Consider the following 20,143-nt stretch of genomic DNA (forward strand, 5'->3'; position numbering starts at 1 on the left):
ATAAATTCGTATACATTTGCAATTCATAGGAAGTTCTAATTTCCATATGAACAAACAACAACCTATTTGACACATTATTATTGGTTTATTAAACATTCTTGCTCATAACTACTCTGTAGTATACTTAGGGCCTATTCACTTCAGCTTAATTTCAGTTCAGTGGTTCAGTTCAATTCAGCTCCAATAAGTTCACTTCAATTCAGCTCCAATAAGTTCACTTCAATTCAGCTCCAATAAGTTCAGTTCAACTCCAATTAGTTCAGCTTCTAATTTTCTTCTCTCATAAAATATTCATTTCAGTTTAGTTCAGTTCACTTCAATTTAGCTCTAGTCAGTTCAGTTTAGTCCAGTTCAGCTCAGTTCAGTAAATGTGAACAGACCCTTAGCTTTAAAATTAATACCCTATTTGGCCTAACTTGAAAATTAATACCCAAATTGGTATAATTGATGCTGATAACAAAATTTATATACAAACAACTCCCTCCGTATTTTATTACTTGCTTCACCTTTTCTTTACGACCGTATTTTATCACTTGTTGCATATCTTTTTAAGAAACTTTTAACAATAGTTTACACTATGTTCTCCCCACTAGTGATCCACCCACATTATATATTAGTTTTAATACTCGTATTTTTCATGCTCTCTCTCTCTCTTCCCCACTTAGATCTCGTTCACTTCACCTTTATTTTTGCTGAACTTAAATTATTTTTATTAAACTGAAATTATTTTTTTTATTGATTTTCAATTGTATTAATACTGAATTTTTGAACTAAAATAATTTTACTTAATATTACTCCCTCCGTCCTAAATTACATTCCTCTTTCTAGCATTAATTCCTCACATAATAGAGAGAAAGAGGAATGTAATTTAGGGACGGAGGGAATACAGTTATTTTAAGGTGAAATGAACATGGTCTTATATTTTTAGATTTTTATTCTTCAACCATCCACAATTTCATCATATTTTATTACTTTATACTATTTTTTCTAAAATTCCGCGCATGAAGAAATTGAGCAAATATTAAAATACAAGAGAGTGCGAGTATTAATTAAACTCAAAACATGATTTGTTTTAAAGTCAACATAAATAACTCATTCACCCAATATTATAAGCGACCCAAACAAATTATTATGTCAATTCAAACAAAATTTGACCCATATATCACCTTTAAACTACTCCAAGGCCTTACTTGACTTTGTTACTGATTATAGATTTCTAGATATTTGCTAATTAATTACTGTAGGTCTTAATAATAAATTGTTTGGATAACAAACACATATCATTGAAATACTCAATAGATTTTGTAACACTACCAGTATTATTTTACATAGATAACTAGGCATGTCGATCTATTGAACTATTGAAGTGTTATAAACCTAGTATAGTAAGTAAAACTGAAAAAAGAAACCGTCAAAACAAGTGAGATTGTCAAAATTCTGTGGGTATTATTATTGAACTGAACAAATTGCTAACTTCAGGAGGATCTTTAAGTCAAACACACATGTTTTATTCAACGCCATCATATTTCAAATCAATCTAAGCCTAACACAGTTGTCACAGTATAACCTCTAGTACATAACTGTTATACAAAAGTTATTACCCTATACGTCGTACTCCGTACTAGCTAGTAGATACGAGTACTTTTTTTTTTTTAATTATTTTTTATTTTATTTTTGGTGCTCCAAACGGTTCACCCTTTGGGCAAATCTGGATTCAAGGATCAGTTCTGCGTGGTTAGGTTACAGTCACCTCCCGATTGTTGTTGCGGGGGATCGAACATGATTTCTCCAAAGTGTAGTCCCAATCACCACTACTCCAACAGTCAATTAGCTTTTTATGTTATATCAATAAATGTCATTTTAAGATACCTCACTTGCTTGAAGATTACACATTTCATACATTGAAATGAAGAGATCGAGTATATATAGGAGTAAGTAATATATAAGCACATACTAAATTATGGATATACTAAATTAAATTGTATCGAGTGGGTACCTTTTAATTTTGAAGTTAGGGGTTCAAATGGTTCAATTCTCAATCCCCACTAAGGACATTTAAAAGTGAAATCTCTTACTGTTCTCCCCAATTTCAGAAAATCTGAACCGTAAATACTAGGACAAAAAAATTACTATGAGGTTGAAGTTTGGTCAAGGTCCATTTTCTTACCTACACTTAATTATTATTCCACGGAGTACTCAATTACAAAATATCAACTGGATATTTAGGTACAAGTCCAGTTAAATGACCTCATCACAATTTTTTATAATCTTCCTCAAATGACAAATTGCCTACACTTTATGACACCAACCTATATACACACTCCTCTAGCCATGACAACTTCAAAGCTAGGTAAATCTATTAATTACATCAAATAATTCATTTTTACACAAATTATTTATTAGTAGGACATTCTATACTAAATTTATAAAATGTAGGTTGAAATATAATTATACTACCTCCGTTTCGCATTATCTGCAACAAAGGGGTATTATTTGTGAGATATAAAATATTCCTTTGTTGCAGATAATGCGAAACGGAGGTAGTATTATTATTGCATCTTCAAATTTTTACAAGTAGATAACAATTGCACTACAGCAACTATATTTATAGAAAACATTAAATATGTGATGAGTAGTGGAGTTTTGCAAACAGCATAAATACAGATAATAAATTAGCAATCCCCATTTCGAATTAAATGTAGATGATAGTTAGATTGATAGGTGGTAGATTACTTTTTTGTGTGCAATAATGGAGACAGCGTACGTTTAAGTACCATTCCTCTACACTTTGGATATTTACTTATACACTTTTCTTTTCTTTACTCCTTTTGCACAACTTCATAAAGGAGATTTGGATATCTAGACAAAATGAGCTTTTAACTTTGATTTTCTTATTGGGTGCTTATTTGGTAAATAGCTTTTTATTATCTTTTTAAAGCATTCAGAAGCGTTAGATAAACGGCGTTTTTCTTGATGGTAAAATCAGCTTTAATTTATCCCAAAATGAAGTACAATTCATGCAATAAGCATGTACGATACTCTGTACTAGATAATATAAAAGACCTTATTTTGTTGACTTGAGTATGGAAAAAAAGTTAAGATACATTCAAACAATATAATTCAGGTAATAAGTTTACAAATATTAAGGTATATTATCACATATTAAGCTTTATAATTTTTGTATAAGTCTATAAATTTTTGACTTAATTTTTGACATAATATTAAGGTATAGAACATAATTTGTTTTATTTTTGATATACTTCATAGAAAAGTTCAAACTAGGGTTGTGTTATTCGATTTATTATTTGTCATTATATATAATGATATTATATTGTTAGTAATTTAACTAGAAGACAAAAGTGATGAATATCCAGCAAAAACAATATATATTTACCAGTATTAAAATTCTTACTTAAAAAAATAATAATAAAAATAGTAGTTAAACTTCATTTTTTTGAGATAAAGAGAAAGACTTTGACCTAACATTAGTCCTCCGTCCCATCTGCATTAGTTTCATGTGCCATGTACCTGAACTTGGAATTTTTTTTTTTTTTTTTGGGGAGGGGGGGGGGGGGGGAGGGAGGTAAGGGGATTCCCACCACTAGGATCAAATTGAGGTCAAATTATTATTAAGCAAGCGAACATTGTTTGCTACCCCTTTCATCCCTTAACAATTGTCCTATTTAACTATTTTTAGTTTCCAAGACAACGTTTATTAAATCGTAAATATCCTCATTTTCATAGGCTTAGCAAATATAAAAAGTTGTCATTTAAACATATACATTGAAGCGAATTAAACAAGATCTCAGACGACTATACTTTTTCTCGCAGGTTAATGTAAAATAATGGTCCATGTTTATAAATTTTGGCCCCAAATATAATAGGGTAACATATGAGAGTTTGAAGGAGTAATACTTGAGCTTCATTAACTCAAAGATTTAGTTATAAATTTGGATGTGCGGGAACACTTTAAAAGATAGATTTAGAAATGAGGTTATTCGCAAGAAAATGGGTGTGGCAGGCATTGCAGATAAGCTAAGAGAAAATCACATGCGTTGGTTTGGGGATGTAAGACGGAGACCCGGGGTAGTGTACAGGTACGAATAGTGGAAGAGTGGGACCATGGATTGAGGTAGGGGTGAGAGGCAGATCGAAAATGACTTTATTGGAAAGAGTTAGGAAGGATATGAAGTACACGGATTTGCATGAGATTGAGGCATTTGATCGTAAGGGATAGAGTATGTAGGGAGTTTTTTTGTGGATGACTATGCGGAATAATCACTTTTGGTTCATATAGCCAACCCCACTTATGAGATTAAGGCTTTGATTGATTGATTATTTTACTTATTGATAATTAAAGATATTAGTTTCAAAGTTTTGCATTGACATACATGCACAAGAGAAACATTTCATTTATAAATACGGAGGGAGTATCTTTTGGTCATGCTTAAAAGACCCTTAATGAACGGGGCCCTTATTAAATAGATTTCATAAAAATAGTTTATGTAATTTTTTGTATTTACATATATACTTAATTTTGACACTCTCCTTTAATATCTTTCGTAAATAGTGCTGAAAGCCTGAAATCCATTGTAGCCCACTTGTGAGCTTTTCAAATTGGAGAAAGAGGAGATGTGGTTCTACTCAATAAAGTAGAGGATTAACTCCTATTATTGTCAATTTGTTTTAATATGGAAGCTCCTAAGCCTTATTTGTGGACCAAACTCTCCTCCTTCTTGTTCGGGGTGCCCAGTCCTATTTCATATTGTTTCAAAATTTAACAAATATTTTACAGGCCCATTAATATCAACTTGCGACCTGCATTGACTTAATAAAATGCAATCATATTTAAACCTGGTTTGCAATTGATCCAAATTCACCTTTTGAATAACCAAATAAAATTAGGACAATGTTTAAAAACGGAGAAAATATCGACAAAAAAGATTGATGGGAGAGGCAAATTGCACCTCCTATAGTCAATTAATTGAATGAAAACCCAAAGCATTGAAAACTATTGTCCCCTTTTAAATCACACACCAAAAAAAATAAAAAAACACTCTTATCTCCAACATGTAAAAAAAGGACACGTGGCAATAGATGAATGGAGAACAGGCTGGACCCCATACTCTAAAAAATACAAAGAAAAAGGCTCACCATCAAAGACCTTCTCTTGCCAAAAAGAACTAGACCAATCGTTGTCATGCTGGTTTGCAGAACCTGTCGGCTACTCAATGTGTTCTATTAATAACAAAAGTAAAGAGTATCATCCAACCCTTCATTTTGATCCTACGGCTCTTAATTATCCTAATTAATCCTTATTATTAAAAAAAAATACTTCCTCCGTTTTCTTTTAGACGTAACACATACTTTTTCACAGTATTTAAGAAATGTGGGGTTCACATGATATAATACAGTTAAAATAGGATGAGTAGTTGTTAGGAGTGTAATTTAGTGGGCCATGTGCTTTAAATAAGAGAAATAATATAGTTTTTCCCTATAGTAAATTTTCTCTTATAGTGTGTTGCAAGTATTGTGACATTTCCTTTTTAGAAAAGTGTTGCAAGTAAAAGAAAACGGAGGAAGTATATATTATTCCCTCCGTATTTTAAAACTTCCCTCTATTTTATTTATAAGTTAGATTTACTATTTCCGTTCGTTTTTTTTATTTATCATCTTTATCTACTAATATCCCCATTCTTTCTTATTTTATCATTTCCTGCTCTTCCAATGGTTCTCACGCCCTCTCATACCACTTTACTTTTTAATAAATTAATAACTTATCTATCCCACTAACATTTTATTTTATAAAAGCGCCTAAAACTCGCGCAATCTCATCTTTAGCCTATATAAATAAACAGAGGGAGTATTTGTTATACTTTTCTTTTGCGACCATATTTTATAACTCGCTCCATTTTCTTTATTGGAAACTTTCACAATATTTTATGAAATTTTCTCAATCTAGTGGACCCTGTAACTATTATACTTAAGAGAAGGATTGACGTATAGGCCCTATATTTTTAGAATGCAAATAGGATGACATTTTTGTAAATATTGGAAATCTGAGGGTGGATAATATCATGGCAAAAAGTACCACTATATGCATAATAAATACTATTCAAATATCTTATACTTTAATGGTACATTATACATGTATAGTAGTACACAAAAATGTACCAAAACAAAAGAGAAAATGTACCATCAAATCCCAGATTGTCCTCCTCTATGCTTGCCAAATACATAGGCCTTATGCGCCTAGATGCACTCTTCTTTCATATTTTATTAATTTATACTATTTCTCTTAAAATTTAGCGTATGAATAAATGGAGTAAGAAATAGAATATCGAGGGAGTTAAAAAAAAAAAAAAAAAAAGGAAAAAGAGTATAGAGTAGAAAATTGTGAGGGAAAGAATCAAACAAGAAAGACCAAAGCCCCACTAACACTACACTACTAAATGGGTCTGGTGTCACAGGCAAAGGATGGATCTCCTTTCATTTTGATGTTACATTGTGTGGGCCATTATTATGCTGTTTTACCACTATTTGTGAATTTCATCTTTTTCCTATTCTTTGACCCATATAGTAATTGTATTAATCTTTCACCAATTTGTATGTATGTGAATATGTGAAATGTGATGTGTTATATACTTATATCATTAGTTGTACACTAGTACGGGTTCTGATATATTCGACACTTTACAGTGCACGTATAAAGTTATTGCAGGGGTTATCGACTGTGCAAACATATATAAAGTTGCTAATAATCTAAAACGAAGGTTATTGGCAATTCATATATGGAGTTACTAATAGGAATAAGGAATAACTATAGTTTTTGATAATTAATGAGTAGCATATAACATTGTTTACGAGTCGATGATGTTATTGGTTTGGTGGGGATACTAATTAAGTTGTTAAATTCGCGTAGAAAGTATGGAGACACTACCAAAGTTAAGTGATTGTGCATTGTAGGAAGAACACGTTTGAAATGGAGCTAATTTTAGGAGGGAATGATATACATATCAATAATTGAGTGGATTCAATTCATGTTATGTCAATGTTGATTAGAGTAAATTACTAAATTATAGGTATTTCAATTTCAAATTTAGTTTTGAGTATAAAAATAAGTTAATTTTGGTCACGTACTTCATTCAAAAAAAAAAAGTACAAAGATACAGGCTACAGGCCCAATAACCAATGTGTTAAGCCCAGGCCAAATTCAGCACTTTGGGCCTTAATTAGGTAAATGGGCCTACAAAACCCAGTTAAATGTGACCTCTCAAAATAAATGGTAAGGAACATATGTCCATACAACGTATTCAGATTTCCAATCCTAATCATTGGAAAGCATAATCATGCTTGCTAATCATAATCGAATCACCAATATCTTCAATGTTTAGTAAGTAGTTATTATAACAAATAGATATTATAAAAAAATTTATTGAAACGATTCAAACAAAATCTCACATGACTATTATGTTTTTCCTTATGTATGAATCACAAAAGACGATCAAAGGTGGATGTAAATAATGCAAAAGTCAAAATAGGTCAAGTAAAATTTACTGAAGAAAGTAAAAACCAATAGATAATTTAAAGTAGTATAATTAAATAATTCATATATTTTGCTTGAAGCAAAAGGAAGGAAATTAGATTTTTACAATATTGGCCATACTATTCTTCCCTTCCTTTCAATATTTAATTAGTATCATTGTATCAAGACTACCAACCAATCACTTTACTGCATGATTAACTTACGAATATGATACGAGTACAAATTTAGATTGTTGGTTATTAACTTTATCCAACCATTGTATTTCAATGTCACTCAAATAAAAAAAAAGTCTTAAAACTTTTCGACTCATACGAAGTTGTGTAATCAAGGAGTGTAGGGGGTTCAAGTGGTAGGAGGATCTCTTATACCTCGTTTGAGGGAGTGGATTCTCATATCCCTTCCAAAGATCAGATGTCATTACACATCACTTTCTATCTTGAAATAGGGACCTATAGGAGACCATTGGGAACCTGACCAAAAACACGTAAATAACATCATAATTAGCCACGACAAACTAATTATATTTCTTAATCATCTTAATTATTATACATCAAGTTCAACGGATGTAGCTACCATAGTATTAATTGATCTCTGACCTCTTTGTTTCGACGAAGCTTGAAATTGATGCAACGGGGTCGAATTCAAGTCAAGATAATGCAAAAGTACAACCATAAAAACCGAAGAAACAAACATAGGGATAGGTCCAAAGAACCAAAGCAACAAATTGAGGGCAAAATAAAGTGCTCTAAGTCCAAGTTGCCAAAATTCACCACCCCTAATAATAGCAACTTCAACATAGTAATTAGGTGTGTTACTATTTGGCATGCTTATGAGATAAGTTGCGTTCATGAAGTATCTTGTTGCTTGCACAAAGCAAAAAAAGGCCAAGAAGAAGCAAATTAGAAGGCTTATGTACTTCAACATCATGGTTGTTGGAGTTCTATCACCATATATAATTTCGCTTTCGAAAACCTTGTTGTTGCTTGCAATCCATGCACCAATCAAGGAGCTCAAGCCTAAGGAGATTGAGGCTAGATATGTTGCTGCTGATGTGTTGGAGGATAATGCTGATAAGGGTAGCTCCATGCTACTCAAATCATCAAGCTGCACAGGATTTACATGCTAATTATTGTTTGTTTTCATGCTCATTTACCCGACAATTTTACTTACAAGATTTTTTCGAAGGATTGGACTCACTATTAATTTAATCAAACGAAAATAACGAGTTGTAGTTCAACCTAAATTTGATCGAGTTATAAATTGAGAGTTCAAAATTAACATTTATACCATACTAAAAACTTGTAAAGACGAGAAATGATAGATCATCCATGCACTTTGCTCCATCTCAGTACAATAATACATAAAATACTATTTTTAGTGTAAAGAGAGTCATAAAAGACAAACGATGTAGACAAAATTTAATTTCATATCTAAGATTAGATATCATTTCCAATTCTTTAACCAACTAAGCTAGTTGACATCTACATATATAAACGCAAAATTAAATGTCACACTAGCTATGCAATATACATATATGACTAATTATGGATCATCATATCACAACACAAGTTATATATGATCTCCACCATACAACAAAATAAATGAAAGTTTAGAGAGACTTAATTACATACCTCCATAACTCTTTCAACCCAAGCTCTCTTGTTATGATTCTCAAAGCCCACAACAGTAGTTTCTGGACGATTCAAGTATCTAAAGAGTAAGGCGATATGATAAACAAACATCAATGTAATACCACAGGGTACAAGAACTAAATCAAGGTACTCCTTTTGGAAACCCATTATTTTCGTTCTCTCCTAAAATTTCTGAATGCAATGTAATAATGCAAGAATTTACAACTTAAAATGGAATTGCTTTGCCTTTGAGTTTTGATAACACGAGTTTGATAAGCTATAACTAGCTACTCTAACAAGTTTCCTAATTTTGAAGCAATTGACTTATTTGGTGACCTCATCACTTTGTCACATTCACAAAAGCAAATTACAAGCAATGATTATTGCTTACTCGTCATTCATCAATTTGCCCAATACCTTGAAGGAGACTGGGACGTTGGCAGGAGATCCAGAGCGATTCAACTTGATCAAAATATATTGTTTCGAGTGTGAAACAATCACCGGAAATTGATATTGGCACACCCTTAATTGATTTTGGCACACTCTTAATCCCTTACATGAGAAAAGCATAGAAAATTGTGCTTCTCACATAAAGATGTGCCAAAATCATTTCCCACAATTACCTTGTTAAGTTGATTTCGATCTTGAATTCTAAACAAGGTGTCAATACAATTTTGCCTTATTTGATTGGTTTGTTTGCACACAAATACACGTAACAAGTTAACCTTGGGGAGTTTGGGGCATTTAAGGGAAACCTTTCAAAATTACTTTAATCCAATCCAATCTAAATTTGATTTTAAAAATTTTCCAATCCAGTCCATTCTTTAATTTTGAAAAAAATCCAATCTACAAGAGTAATTTGATTTGGATAAGATTGAATTTCGGTTTAATGAGTGCATTTTTATATCCTCATTGATGAAAATGTTGTACTTTTAGGCTTGCTTCTTTTGAGCTTTTGGATAAAGCAGATTTCAGCATACCAGGTGTCAATAGAGTAGGTGCCAGCTGAGTAGAGTAGAGCAGCTTTCAACAGAGCAAAACAACTCTAAAGAACAGGGCCTTAATTTTTTAAAACGGTTTTTAAATCGTTCTTTTGTCTCTCTATTAGGCTCGTCATATGTTTGTTACTCGTACATTCACCTTCTTTGGATGTGAATGTTTTTGAATGTGAAGAGGAAGACAATGTTTTTAAAGTAAGGGCATGTTCTAATTTATTGAACTGAGCTGAATTGAACTAAGCTAAATTGTTATGAGAGAACTAAACTGAGCTGAACCGAACCAAACCAAATCGAATTGAAGTTGAAGAAAACAGACCCTAAGATTTTTAACTTTGTGAGTTTTATTAGACCAAAAGTTAACCTTGGGTCAAAACTCAAAAGTCAAAGCCCCAAAGTAAAATGTCCAACCTCCCTACTTCCAACTCCCTCTCTCTCCTTTGACCATCTTCGCAACTTCCCTTCTCAATAGCGCGAAACAATGTAAAATGTAGATCATTACTTTTCTCCCAAGAAAACAGAGCAAAAATTTACAAAATACGAGTAGTGATTAAAAACACACATATCTCATTTCATGTCATTCTTATTATGCTCTCTTCTCTCTCAAGCAAAACATCAAACACCTGGTAGACTTGAACTTACCTCTCTGAAAATTACCCAGAAATCTGTATGAACAGATTAAGAAATAGCAAAGCAATGGTTTTTCCTGTAATTAAGATTGGGACACTCGCATTGAGAACACTCAGTAAACCCATTGCAAGTCGTCTCAAACAACAAGCTGGGTTACACCCTAAATTTCGTGAATTGATCATTAGTCTTGCTCAGGTTACTCTTTCTTCTAATTCTTTCATGTTTTCTTTCTAAATTGTTTGTTTAAATTCTGGGTTTTATTGAATTTTGGTTTTTAGAAGTGATTTGTTTGTGGGTATTTTCATTTTTGACATTGAGCATTTTGATGAGTTATTTATTTGTTTAGGGTAAGCTAAATTGGTTGATTTTGCTGTTTTTTTTTTTTTTTGAGTAATTTTGATGTTGATCAATGTGAAATGGGTACAGCAATGGAAATCATGGATCTTTGTCTTAAGTATGGCCAATGTGAATGTGTGATCAGTGTCATTGTTTGGTATGATTTACTCCCAATATAATAGGCCATTTTTCATATTTACTCTACTATTTTTAGGATGCATTGTGTCATAATTAGATAGTTGTCGATAATTTATCAAGGAAAATTATGCTATTTCAAGCCAATTTTCTTATAAATGACCTTGAACCAAATGTGGCCTAATAAAATGGGACGGGAGAGTACATATAGTGGGTCAGTGTTGTTGATCCCGCCATTCATATTGGTTAAGGTGTCAGTGTGATTGACTATATATTGTAAGAAGTTGTTGGTCCGTGGAAGTAGCATTGCATGCAATGGAATAACACCCTTTTTCTTTGGTATAAAAGATAAGCTTAAAGGAATTTTTGGGTCTTAGATAGAAGTGTGATGTAATTTGGAACACTAAAGCTAGCTGCTTAGGGAGGGCTAACGAATGTTATAGCTGCTTACATATTGAAATGTCTGTGAAAAGCACAGGGAGTCGTATACCACATGAGGAAGATGACTTGTTTCTGGAATGTCTCTTAGTTTTCATTCTTAGTTAAATTCCATTATAATGATTAAATAGAGGTATGAATTATGTCCCTCAATTCTCTTTCTACACTAGTCTATAGAGAACGTGCAAATTGGACATGGATATTAAACACAAATAGCACAGAACTGAAGTTTCTTTATATCAGAGGAGTAGTTTCAAGGTTTTCATGTAGAGTTAAAGCTAGGTGGATTGGTGGAAGGCTCTAAATGAGAGGTTATAGATTGTGTTGATAAGAATATGTACAAAATGAAGGGGAGTTGATAAGAAACTGAAGATCAGGATCTATTTATGTTATTGCCAAGATATGAATGTGTGTATACACATTGGATTCAGGCAGAATGGATGGAAGGGAGAAGTCTGTTGGAATATCTTTGCAATGAATTGGTACCATTTCATACATTGAAAGACTAGTTTGCAATGATGGAATGAATTGGGGACCAAGGTGCTATCTGGTATACCATATTGGCCATAAAGCATAAAATTGTTCACATAATGGAGTTTATTAAAAATGAAGATGTTGGTCAAAAGATAAAGAAGGAATGTGGAGGTTGTTGAACCACATTACATAAAAATGCAGTGCATGGAGCGATTGAAGACTAGTCTATAGAAAAAGATCATCTTGATGTGCAATGTGAAGAGCACCTTAGCTGATAGGAATTTGTGATGATTGAAAGACATTGCTTTCTAGAAAACTTAAGAAGGGCCAAAAAAAATCTGGACAACTGTGGCAAGAGTGTTAAGGTTTGCAATCCCTGCCTCCCTGGCTTATGTAGTCATGTGATGGGGAATCATCTGTGTGAAGTGTAAAAATTGCTTACCTTAAGGTCTGAGGTTTGGTTTACTATTATTATTGCTTCAATGAAGCCCTATGTTAACAGCTGCAAAGAAAGTTAGAATAATAATTAAGATTCACATTGATGGTATCAAAAATAATTATCACTTTATCTTGGAAAGATTTCAATCAGCAGCATTGTATACTTGATACGGAGTATGAATCTAATTGAGTTCTCTGAGCCTACATGGAGGTATTTAGTGTTATCTAATAAGGTAAAGACTTATAGGATTTTACTAACTGGCAAGCTAATTGGTAGCAAAGGGTGCAACTATAACCTCTTTGAATGATTTAGGAGTGGCTGTGCTTGAAGAACAAGAACAAAATGGTTTACCACTTTACCTTCATTCTCATGGAGCTCTTTGGCTAACAGATTTTGAGTTCAGGTTTTTTAATTACTGAATGTACATATTCTAGATGTACCAGTAGCCCAGTATGTAGTAATAAAGCAGCACACATTACTTATTATGTTTGAATTGTAATGCAGAAGTGTTCTCTGTTCCTCCAATACATAGAGCTGGTCAAAGGAGTATGGATTATTGGAAATTGTGGCCTAGAAGTGTTAGTTGTCCAATAAATACCCTAGAAGACATCATTATTATATGGGTTGTCATGTCAGTTGTGACAATAACATACGCTACAAAGATTTGTGCTCCATCTGTTAGCTAGAAAATACTTTGGCACAGTTTATTCTATGTTTCTGCCCTCGTAACGCAAACCTTTATTGCAGTTTTCTATATAAAAACATTTAAAGCAAGCTACAATTTTACAAAACTCTGTTGTGAGGTATGAGGAAGTGAATTTCAAAAAGAGAAAAGAAGAGGGAGAGTAGTCAAACGGAATTTCGAACATTATCTGTATCTCTTTACAGTTTAGTAATGCTGCTTACTTGGCATGAGCTGGTGGTTGTGCTGACCAAACTGCAAGGATCCACTATATAGGGAGAGGAAAGGGGAGCGAAGTGAGGGAGATGCAAATCAATTATGTCACATTAAAGTCAACTTGGTGGAGAGTTGCCTAAGTTTGGCATATTAAGTAGAGGTTTCCTCACAGATTGGTTATTGTTCTGAAGTGACCATTCTTAAACCTAGACAAAGCAATATGAACATATAAAAATTAATATTCTAAGTAAATATACTCCTGCATCTATGTTTTTCATATCGAAATATGTAAAGGAAAAATTAGTGGCATGGGAGGATGGAACCTTTGCTGTATTCCAGCATTTTCCTGTAAAGCATTTAACTGTTCGTTTGCTGTGGTTGGTGAAACTAGGCAAATCATCGGCTCACAACTACACTGCAAAGACGCATATATGGCCATGAGACAGATGTTGAAATTCGCCCACTAAATCAGGAAAGAGCTGTTCAGGCTGCCTCAGATCTTCTAGGAGAATTGTTTATATTTCTGGTAAGACTTCACCTTCTGATGTTATTGTTTATAACTGGTTTAATTCTCCTCCCGCAACCCCTTTTGATTTTTTTTGAGCCATGCATCAAATCGATGGATATGATAAGCTCGCTGGGTACAAACCAGCAGTAGCTGATTTGCTTCATTTGTTTTGATAATCCAAGTTTCGTGCTCTGGATAACCTAGTAAGACCTTTGCATGGATCTGGATGGATACGAAGCATGATGTTATGAAGCATGATGTCCAAAAGCTGTAATAGACTAATCTTAGGAGGGGAAATTTGGAAAGTCTAGTATTATTAGGTTTATAGTCCTAGCTTTAGTAAAAATAGATAGAGAGGGGGGGGGGGGGGGGGGGTGGTGAAGGGAGGCATAAATTGAGTGATATTTTGAATGTGAGATTAGCAGCCTCTAGCTATCATTGAGAGTTATAGCCTAAAGCTATATTTATCCTTGTAACCTTTTACTAGTTTCAATAAAAAAGACTCAAGCTTTCTTATTAATCATGCAATCAAATTACAATATTTACAGCAGCCACCCTAGTCTATAACAAAAGCATAATAAGCTTGCTATATTAAAGATAGTTATTAATTGCTCATGTTAAATATAAGTGATTCCACCAAGAAAGTAGACAATGTATACATATTGTCTTAAGAAAACAAAGGATTTATTTTCATTCCCAATATATTCAACATCTTATTTTTTTCCTTAAATGTGCACTTTAATGCGATGGAATCATGCTGATAAAAATAGCTATTCAATGACATTCATCTATTATATATAGTCCCTTGTATGGTACATGTGTGCACTCATTCATTTCAGCCCGCAGACATATTCTTGGAATCACTTTTGGTCTTACGGACATCATGACTTCAAGAATGTAACTAAACAATTAGTGACTATTTCATCTTATTGAAGTTGGAGTTGCTCCATGCTGTTTGCTCGTTATTGCAAGTTATCATTGGTTCATAACAAGTCTTAAAGACACTGTGCACTTATAGTCCTACGTTGCTTTCAAACTTAAGATTCTTTTTTATGAGCCAATGCTTCAGTTTACTTGAATTGAAACAGAACACGCTACTAAAATTAACCAGCAGACCTCTGTTGACCCCATATATGTATAACTAATATTTTAGATTAACACAGGTTGCAGGCGCTGCTGTGATATTTGAAGTGCAAAGAAGTGCAAAATCAGAAGCTAAAAAGGAGGAGAAACGGCTGCAAGAATTGGAGGTAATGTAAAGAATCACTGTCTACAAATAAATCTCTTTCTGGATGTATTTCCTGCAGACTGTGTATCTCTTGATGTCTATTAACCATGAGTCTTTCAATGAAAAATTTGGAATGGTTTGTGCTTGAGCTTTCTTTAGATCCTTAGTTAAAGGATTTTCATTTGACTAATACTTCTCAATGTTGAATTCATCAACATTGAAGTATGTCACATCGCTTGACATGAGCCACAATGATTGAGAGTAGTACTAGGATGGTTCATAATGCAAAAATAACAAATGCAAAAGTTCATTTGACTAACACTACTGGAGCTATATGCTAAGGTTCCAGTTGATTCTTAACTGTCCTCTTCCCTCACAGCAAAATAACCACTTATTCATTCCATCATTCCATATGTAAGCTATATGGGTGCTCGTGGTTGTGACAGGCCATTCTGGCACCGCACACTGCCAACCTTAATATTCATCATTAGATGTATGTTCCTCAGGGGTGGACCTTGTGGCATCTTCTCTTTATTTTATTTAGACTTCTGGCGTAAAAAATTATTGTAATACTACTGAAGCTATTAAAGAAATTATTTATAGTTGTCGATTGGAGTCCTGGATAAAAGGGAAACTGTATAAATTCAATTTTTCCGTTGTCTGCATTGACTTAACTAACCATAGTTTATGTACTTCATAAGTTCATATGGTTGATTGTAAATTCAATTTGGAATATATGACTTTTCTGAATGAGGTCAATGGGTCATTTCTTCTTCAACTTATAATTTATGTTAGACTAATTTTAAAATCACATTAGGCATTTGATTAAGGATAACTTAGAACATCTTCTTATTAAAATCTGGTTCTCCTTTATATCGCCTGTGGCAGGAGCCTTTTTAAAGGCATTGAGGTAAAATCTCTAAAATGTTTGTATGATGTTGGTATCATTTTGGTGCTTATCCCTTTTGGCCTCTGGTGTATTCATGAGCACCTCACACCACTTAAGTATTCTTCGTTTTGGTGAGCTTCAGAAGATGCTTAAAGACTCTCTAGCTAAGGTTGAGTTTGTCCTTTAGAGTGAATATTTAGCCTGGATACCATGTAATTATGATGCTCTCGAAAACATAGATTATAAAACTATTCGAGCTACTTTCTTTTACAGATTTATACATTTATGAATGGTTGACATGTGTTTTTTGATCTATCTGGGTGAACAGACGATTCAAATTGGGCTCAGATGGAGTATTACTCGGTTTCTGTTATTTTTGGTTGATAAGATATTCAGTTTGAATTCTTTTCAGCACTAGTCAATCAAGTCTTGGGTTGGTTTATAGATCAATTTCCTTAAGGGTCAAGTTCAGATAACTTTGTTTAGGTAGAGTTTGTATTTAATTCTGGTAATTGGATTGGATAAGCAGGGACTAACCAGTTTTTCCATTCCTACTTTTTACATAATATTTTCGTTGTTGATGATCCCGCCTTCGCTTTTGGCATGATGTTACCCCACTTGATTCTTCCTCCGGAGGTTTGATTTAGTTGTCTTGGTTGCAACCCTATCAAGGTCCTTAATTTTTTCAAGACTATATAATCTTAGTCAGGCCCTTGTAATAACAGCTTTGAGTATTTTGTTAGACTACACAAAATCGTAACGGTATTGATGAGATTTGGCAGGAATATCTTATCTCTTTTAGTCCCTTTTTCATGAGGTGCCTGATCTGTGTAGATTGTTGCATAACATGAATTGACCTTAGGATAGATGTTCTTCTTCAAATTGTATCTTTTTACTACGTATTTGCTTTCTTTATTCGGAAAGGTAAAATATAGTGGCCTATCTTTCAAAAGCTATATTCCTGTGAAGGTGCCTTTTGTTTGCTGTTCTGATGCGTCTGATAGCTGATTGTGAAGATTGGTGACTTCTTCTACGTTGAAGGCCCCTTTATTTGGTGATGAGACAAAATTTATGACTAGGACTTAGGAGTCCACATATCATTGTGGATCTTAATATACCCTCTAGCTAAAGATTTGTGCTAAATCTGCATGATTGAATGGTTAAAGGCATTGAGGACACTTCCTTAACCATTGACAGTTTGACACATGACAATAGACCTGAAGCCGAGTGTATTAGCGCAAATGTGCTACCTTGGGAACTGCAAAGATTAAAATTCTTTGATTGCTGCTTTACAGCTTTGTTACTTCTAATCAAGATTAACTTTCTTTGTTATTTTTTGTGCAGAAATGTTGGCAAAAATATGCACATTTTTCATTTTTTTTTTTTAAAAATTTTATTAGATTGCATCTTCCTTTCCTGAGATTGAATTTTATGATTTGGGGGTTGCTAAGAATTTTGGGATTAAATTTTTTTACAGAAGCCCTTGTAATTTTCCTGGTCTCTTTTCTCATTGCTTCTACTTTGTTGCACTCATGTTCAAGCTTCTCAAGATATATCTTGCTTTATCCTACAGGCATTGAGACAAAAAAACGAAGCTCTATATAAGGAAGTGGAGCAACTTAAGCACAAACTCGTAGAAATCGAGAAGCTAGCAAAGGGACAAGGTATAGCTGGTATTTTCAACTTCAGATTTTTTGGTCATTCAGGAACTGAAAAGTCAGCACAAGGTGCTTGAACTGACTGATAATTCATCTCTTGACTAAATTCACTAGCAGCCTTAATTTTTTTATTTTTAGCTTTATTTAGTTTAACTTTTTGGGTGATCTGTGCCCATATTTTCTGTATATGATTTTTAGGAGATCATTATTAATTATTAGTAACCATATTCACTGTCAAAGTGATTGTCAATCTCTCACACTGTTAGTTCGATTCCTTCATTCCAACCCTGTAAATTACGAATAAAACTGTAACCTAACAGATTGAAAAGCTTTATTTTTGTCTAAATAAAGTTGCTAGCACTTTGTAGTGCAATTTTTCTTCTCTGTTCTCTCATCTGATTTCTGTTCTGATCTGTTTTAAACCAGTTTCATACATGCAGCACGACGTATCTGTGTTAAACTGTTATTGTGCACATAAGATTTTTCCATATTTCGTGTGTTTAGTTAAAAAAAAAAAAAAGCATCATATGATATTTTATGCCTAAACACATGAATGATGGGCATACAGCTTCAAATTCTAATTACGAGGCGGTGTGTCAAAGAAAAACAGAGAATAATATGGTTCTGTTTAGTGGGGGGGGGGGGGGGGGGGGGGGGGGGACTCTTTATTCGTTTCTTATACTGGTTTGCTTGGCCTTGATTATATGATACAAAGGGATGGTTTAGGTTCTTTCTTTTCTTTGGTACAGTTGAATCTGCTGATGAAATGCTTGAAGAAATAGGCTGTTTATAAGTTGATTAGAACCACTTATTAATTAATGATGATAAGCATCAAATTCTTTATTTCGTTGGACCAAAAGTAGGTGGATAGTTAAGGACATGTATCAATTATCATATGTTTGCGAATGGATCAGGAATTGATTCTTAAGTTTTTTATGATTCCCTTACTTTTCTGTTAGTCAATGTTGACGCAACTGATAATTATAAATATAATCTCATCTATTTCTCGAAAAATGTTTTATTTATTTATTTATGTTTTAGATGGGTAGAAAAAAGAATTTCTAAAGAAGTATATAAATTGAAGGGACAATCTATAGATATTGTTTGATTGCAAAAGTATGGAAGTAATAATCCAATAACTACCTAGCAAAATGGTCAAGCAACAAACGAGTACTCGTATTTGTTAACTTATACGAAGTGTACAAAATGATGAGTTAACTACCTTCTCATTTCTTTTTTCATCAAGTTGTACCTTGTATGTGTTGTTATCATTCTCATTTAATTTTGGCACTGTACAAAGAAAATAAGCTAAGTAATTTTGAGCTTGGTAATTCTCCTAACTCCAATAGAAAGTAAATGAGTGATTTCATGCTTTGTGTTATTCAAATACTTTTGTGCAAGAACATGGCCTAATACAATAACTTTTATACTTTGATCAAATGCAAATATGTTCATTAAACCAAGCTTTGCTTGGTATTTTTAAAGGATGATTATTAGATAACAATAACTAGTCATTCCTTATGTGACACTCACAAAAGTGTTCATTTGACACTCATGGAAAGAGATACGGAGTATTAAGTAAAGTTTTGGATTTAGGCGAGTATCAAAGATTATGTTAAGATAAATATGTTAGCACCAGTAAATCAATTTTACGTCACACAATTCACATATTTATAAAATAAATAATTTTTTCAAATATTTTTTATTAATTAGATTGATAATTAAAATAAAATTGTAGTTGTATTAAAATGAATTCAATTTGATCAAAAAGGTAAAACTTGGAAAAAAAATACTTGTATATATATTATCAACAAAGAAAAATTAAACAACTTACTTTGTGCTTCACACTCAGTCAAATAATATACAAGTACTTCGTAATTATTATGTTGTAAATTTGAGACCCACTTTATGGTATGATGTCTTAATAATTTAAGTGCAGTTAAAAAATAATTAAAATTAAAAATAAGTTATGTTCAGCAAAGCTAAGTTATGGTCAGTATAAATCAGTAACTTAAAATAAAAAATATAATATTGGTATTATATGTTTTAATCAGCAAAATAATTTAAATTTAACAGAAATAATATAAGTTTAGTAAATTCTTACTTGTGGATGAATAGAAATATTATAATTTAAAGGTACAATATTTTAAGCTTAAACACTCTCAAATTATTTTTTTAACCATATTAAATCAATAATGACTTTAATCGAAGTGGTTATCCTAGGACACAACCCTGAAGGCAACTAATTGTGCAGGTACCTAGTGCTTAGTTAGGCGATAAACTATTACCGACCTAGATAGAAGATAATGGGTAAAACCGAGAGCAAAACTTAAACCTT

The 20,143-nt window shown here is 32.8% G+C and overlaps 2 protein-coding genes across 3 annotated transcripts; one reads left to right on the top strand and one right to left on the bottom strand.

Moving 5' to 3' along the window:
* Window positions 1-7,671: 7,671 nt before the first annotated feature.
* LOC145612560 (uncharacterized) lies at window positions 7,672-9,424 on the bottom strand. Of its 2 annotated transcripts, none has more exons than XM_081667907.1 (3): window positions 9,178-9,424; window positions 8,143-8,650; window positions 7,672-8,016 (listed from the first exon to the last, which is right to left on the bottom strand). In XM_081667907.1, exons 1-3 carry the CDS (start codon window positions 9,343-9,345, stop codon window positions 7,964-7,966), a joined length of 729 nt encoding a protein of 242 aa, XP_081524033.1. In that variant the 5' UTR covers window positions 9,346-9,424; the 3' UTR covers window positions 7,672-7,963. The 2 variants fall into 2 exon arrangements, with proteins under 2 accessions (XP_081524033.1, XP_081524034.1); XM_081667908.1 differs by having other exon boundaries at window positions 8,120-8,650.
* A 1,418-nt stretch (window positions 9,425-10,842) lies between these two features.
* Window positions 10,843-18,111, top strand: LOC145612488 (uncharacterized). Its single transcript, XM_081667848.1, has 4 exons — window positions 10,843-10,997; window positions 13,914-14,048; window positions 15,194-15,280; window positions 17,721-18,111. The coding sequence occupies exons 1-4, from the start codon at window positions 10,869-10,871 to the stop codon at window positions 17,880-17,882; spliced, it is 513 nt and encodes a 170-aa protein (XP_081523974.1). The 5' UTR covers window positions 10,843-10,868; the 3' UTR covers window positions 17,883-18,111.
* Window positions 18,112-20,143: the final 2,032 nt, after the last annotated feature.

Source organism: Chenopodium album, chromosome 24, assembly GCF_948465745.1.
Source record: "Chenopodium album chromosome 24, dcCheAlbu1.1, whole genome shotgun sequence".
NCBI lineage: Eukaryota > Viridiplantae > Streptophyta > Magnoliopsida > Caryophyllales > Amaranthaceae > Chenopodium > Chenopodium album.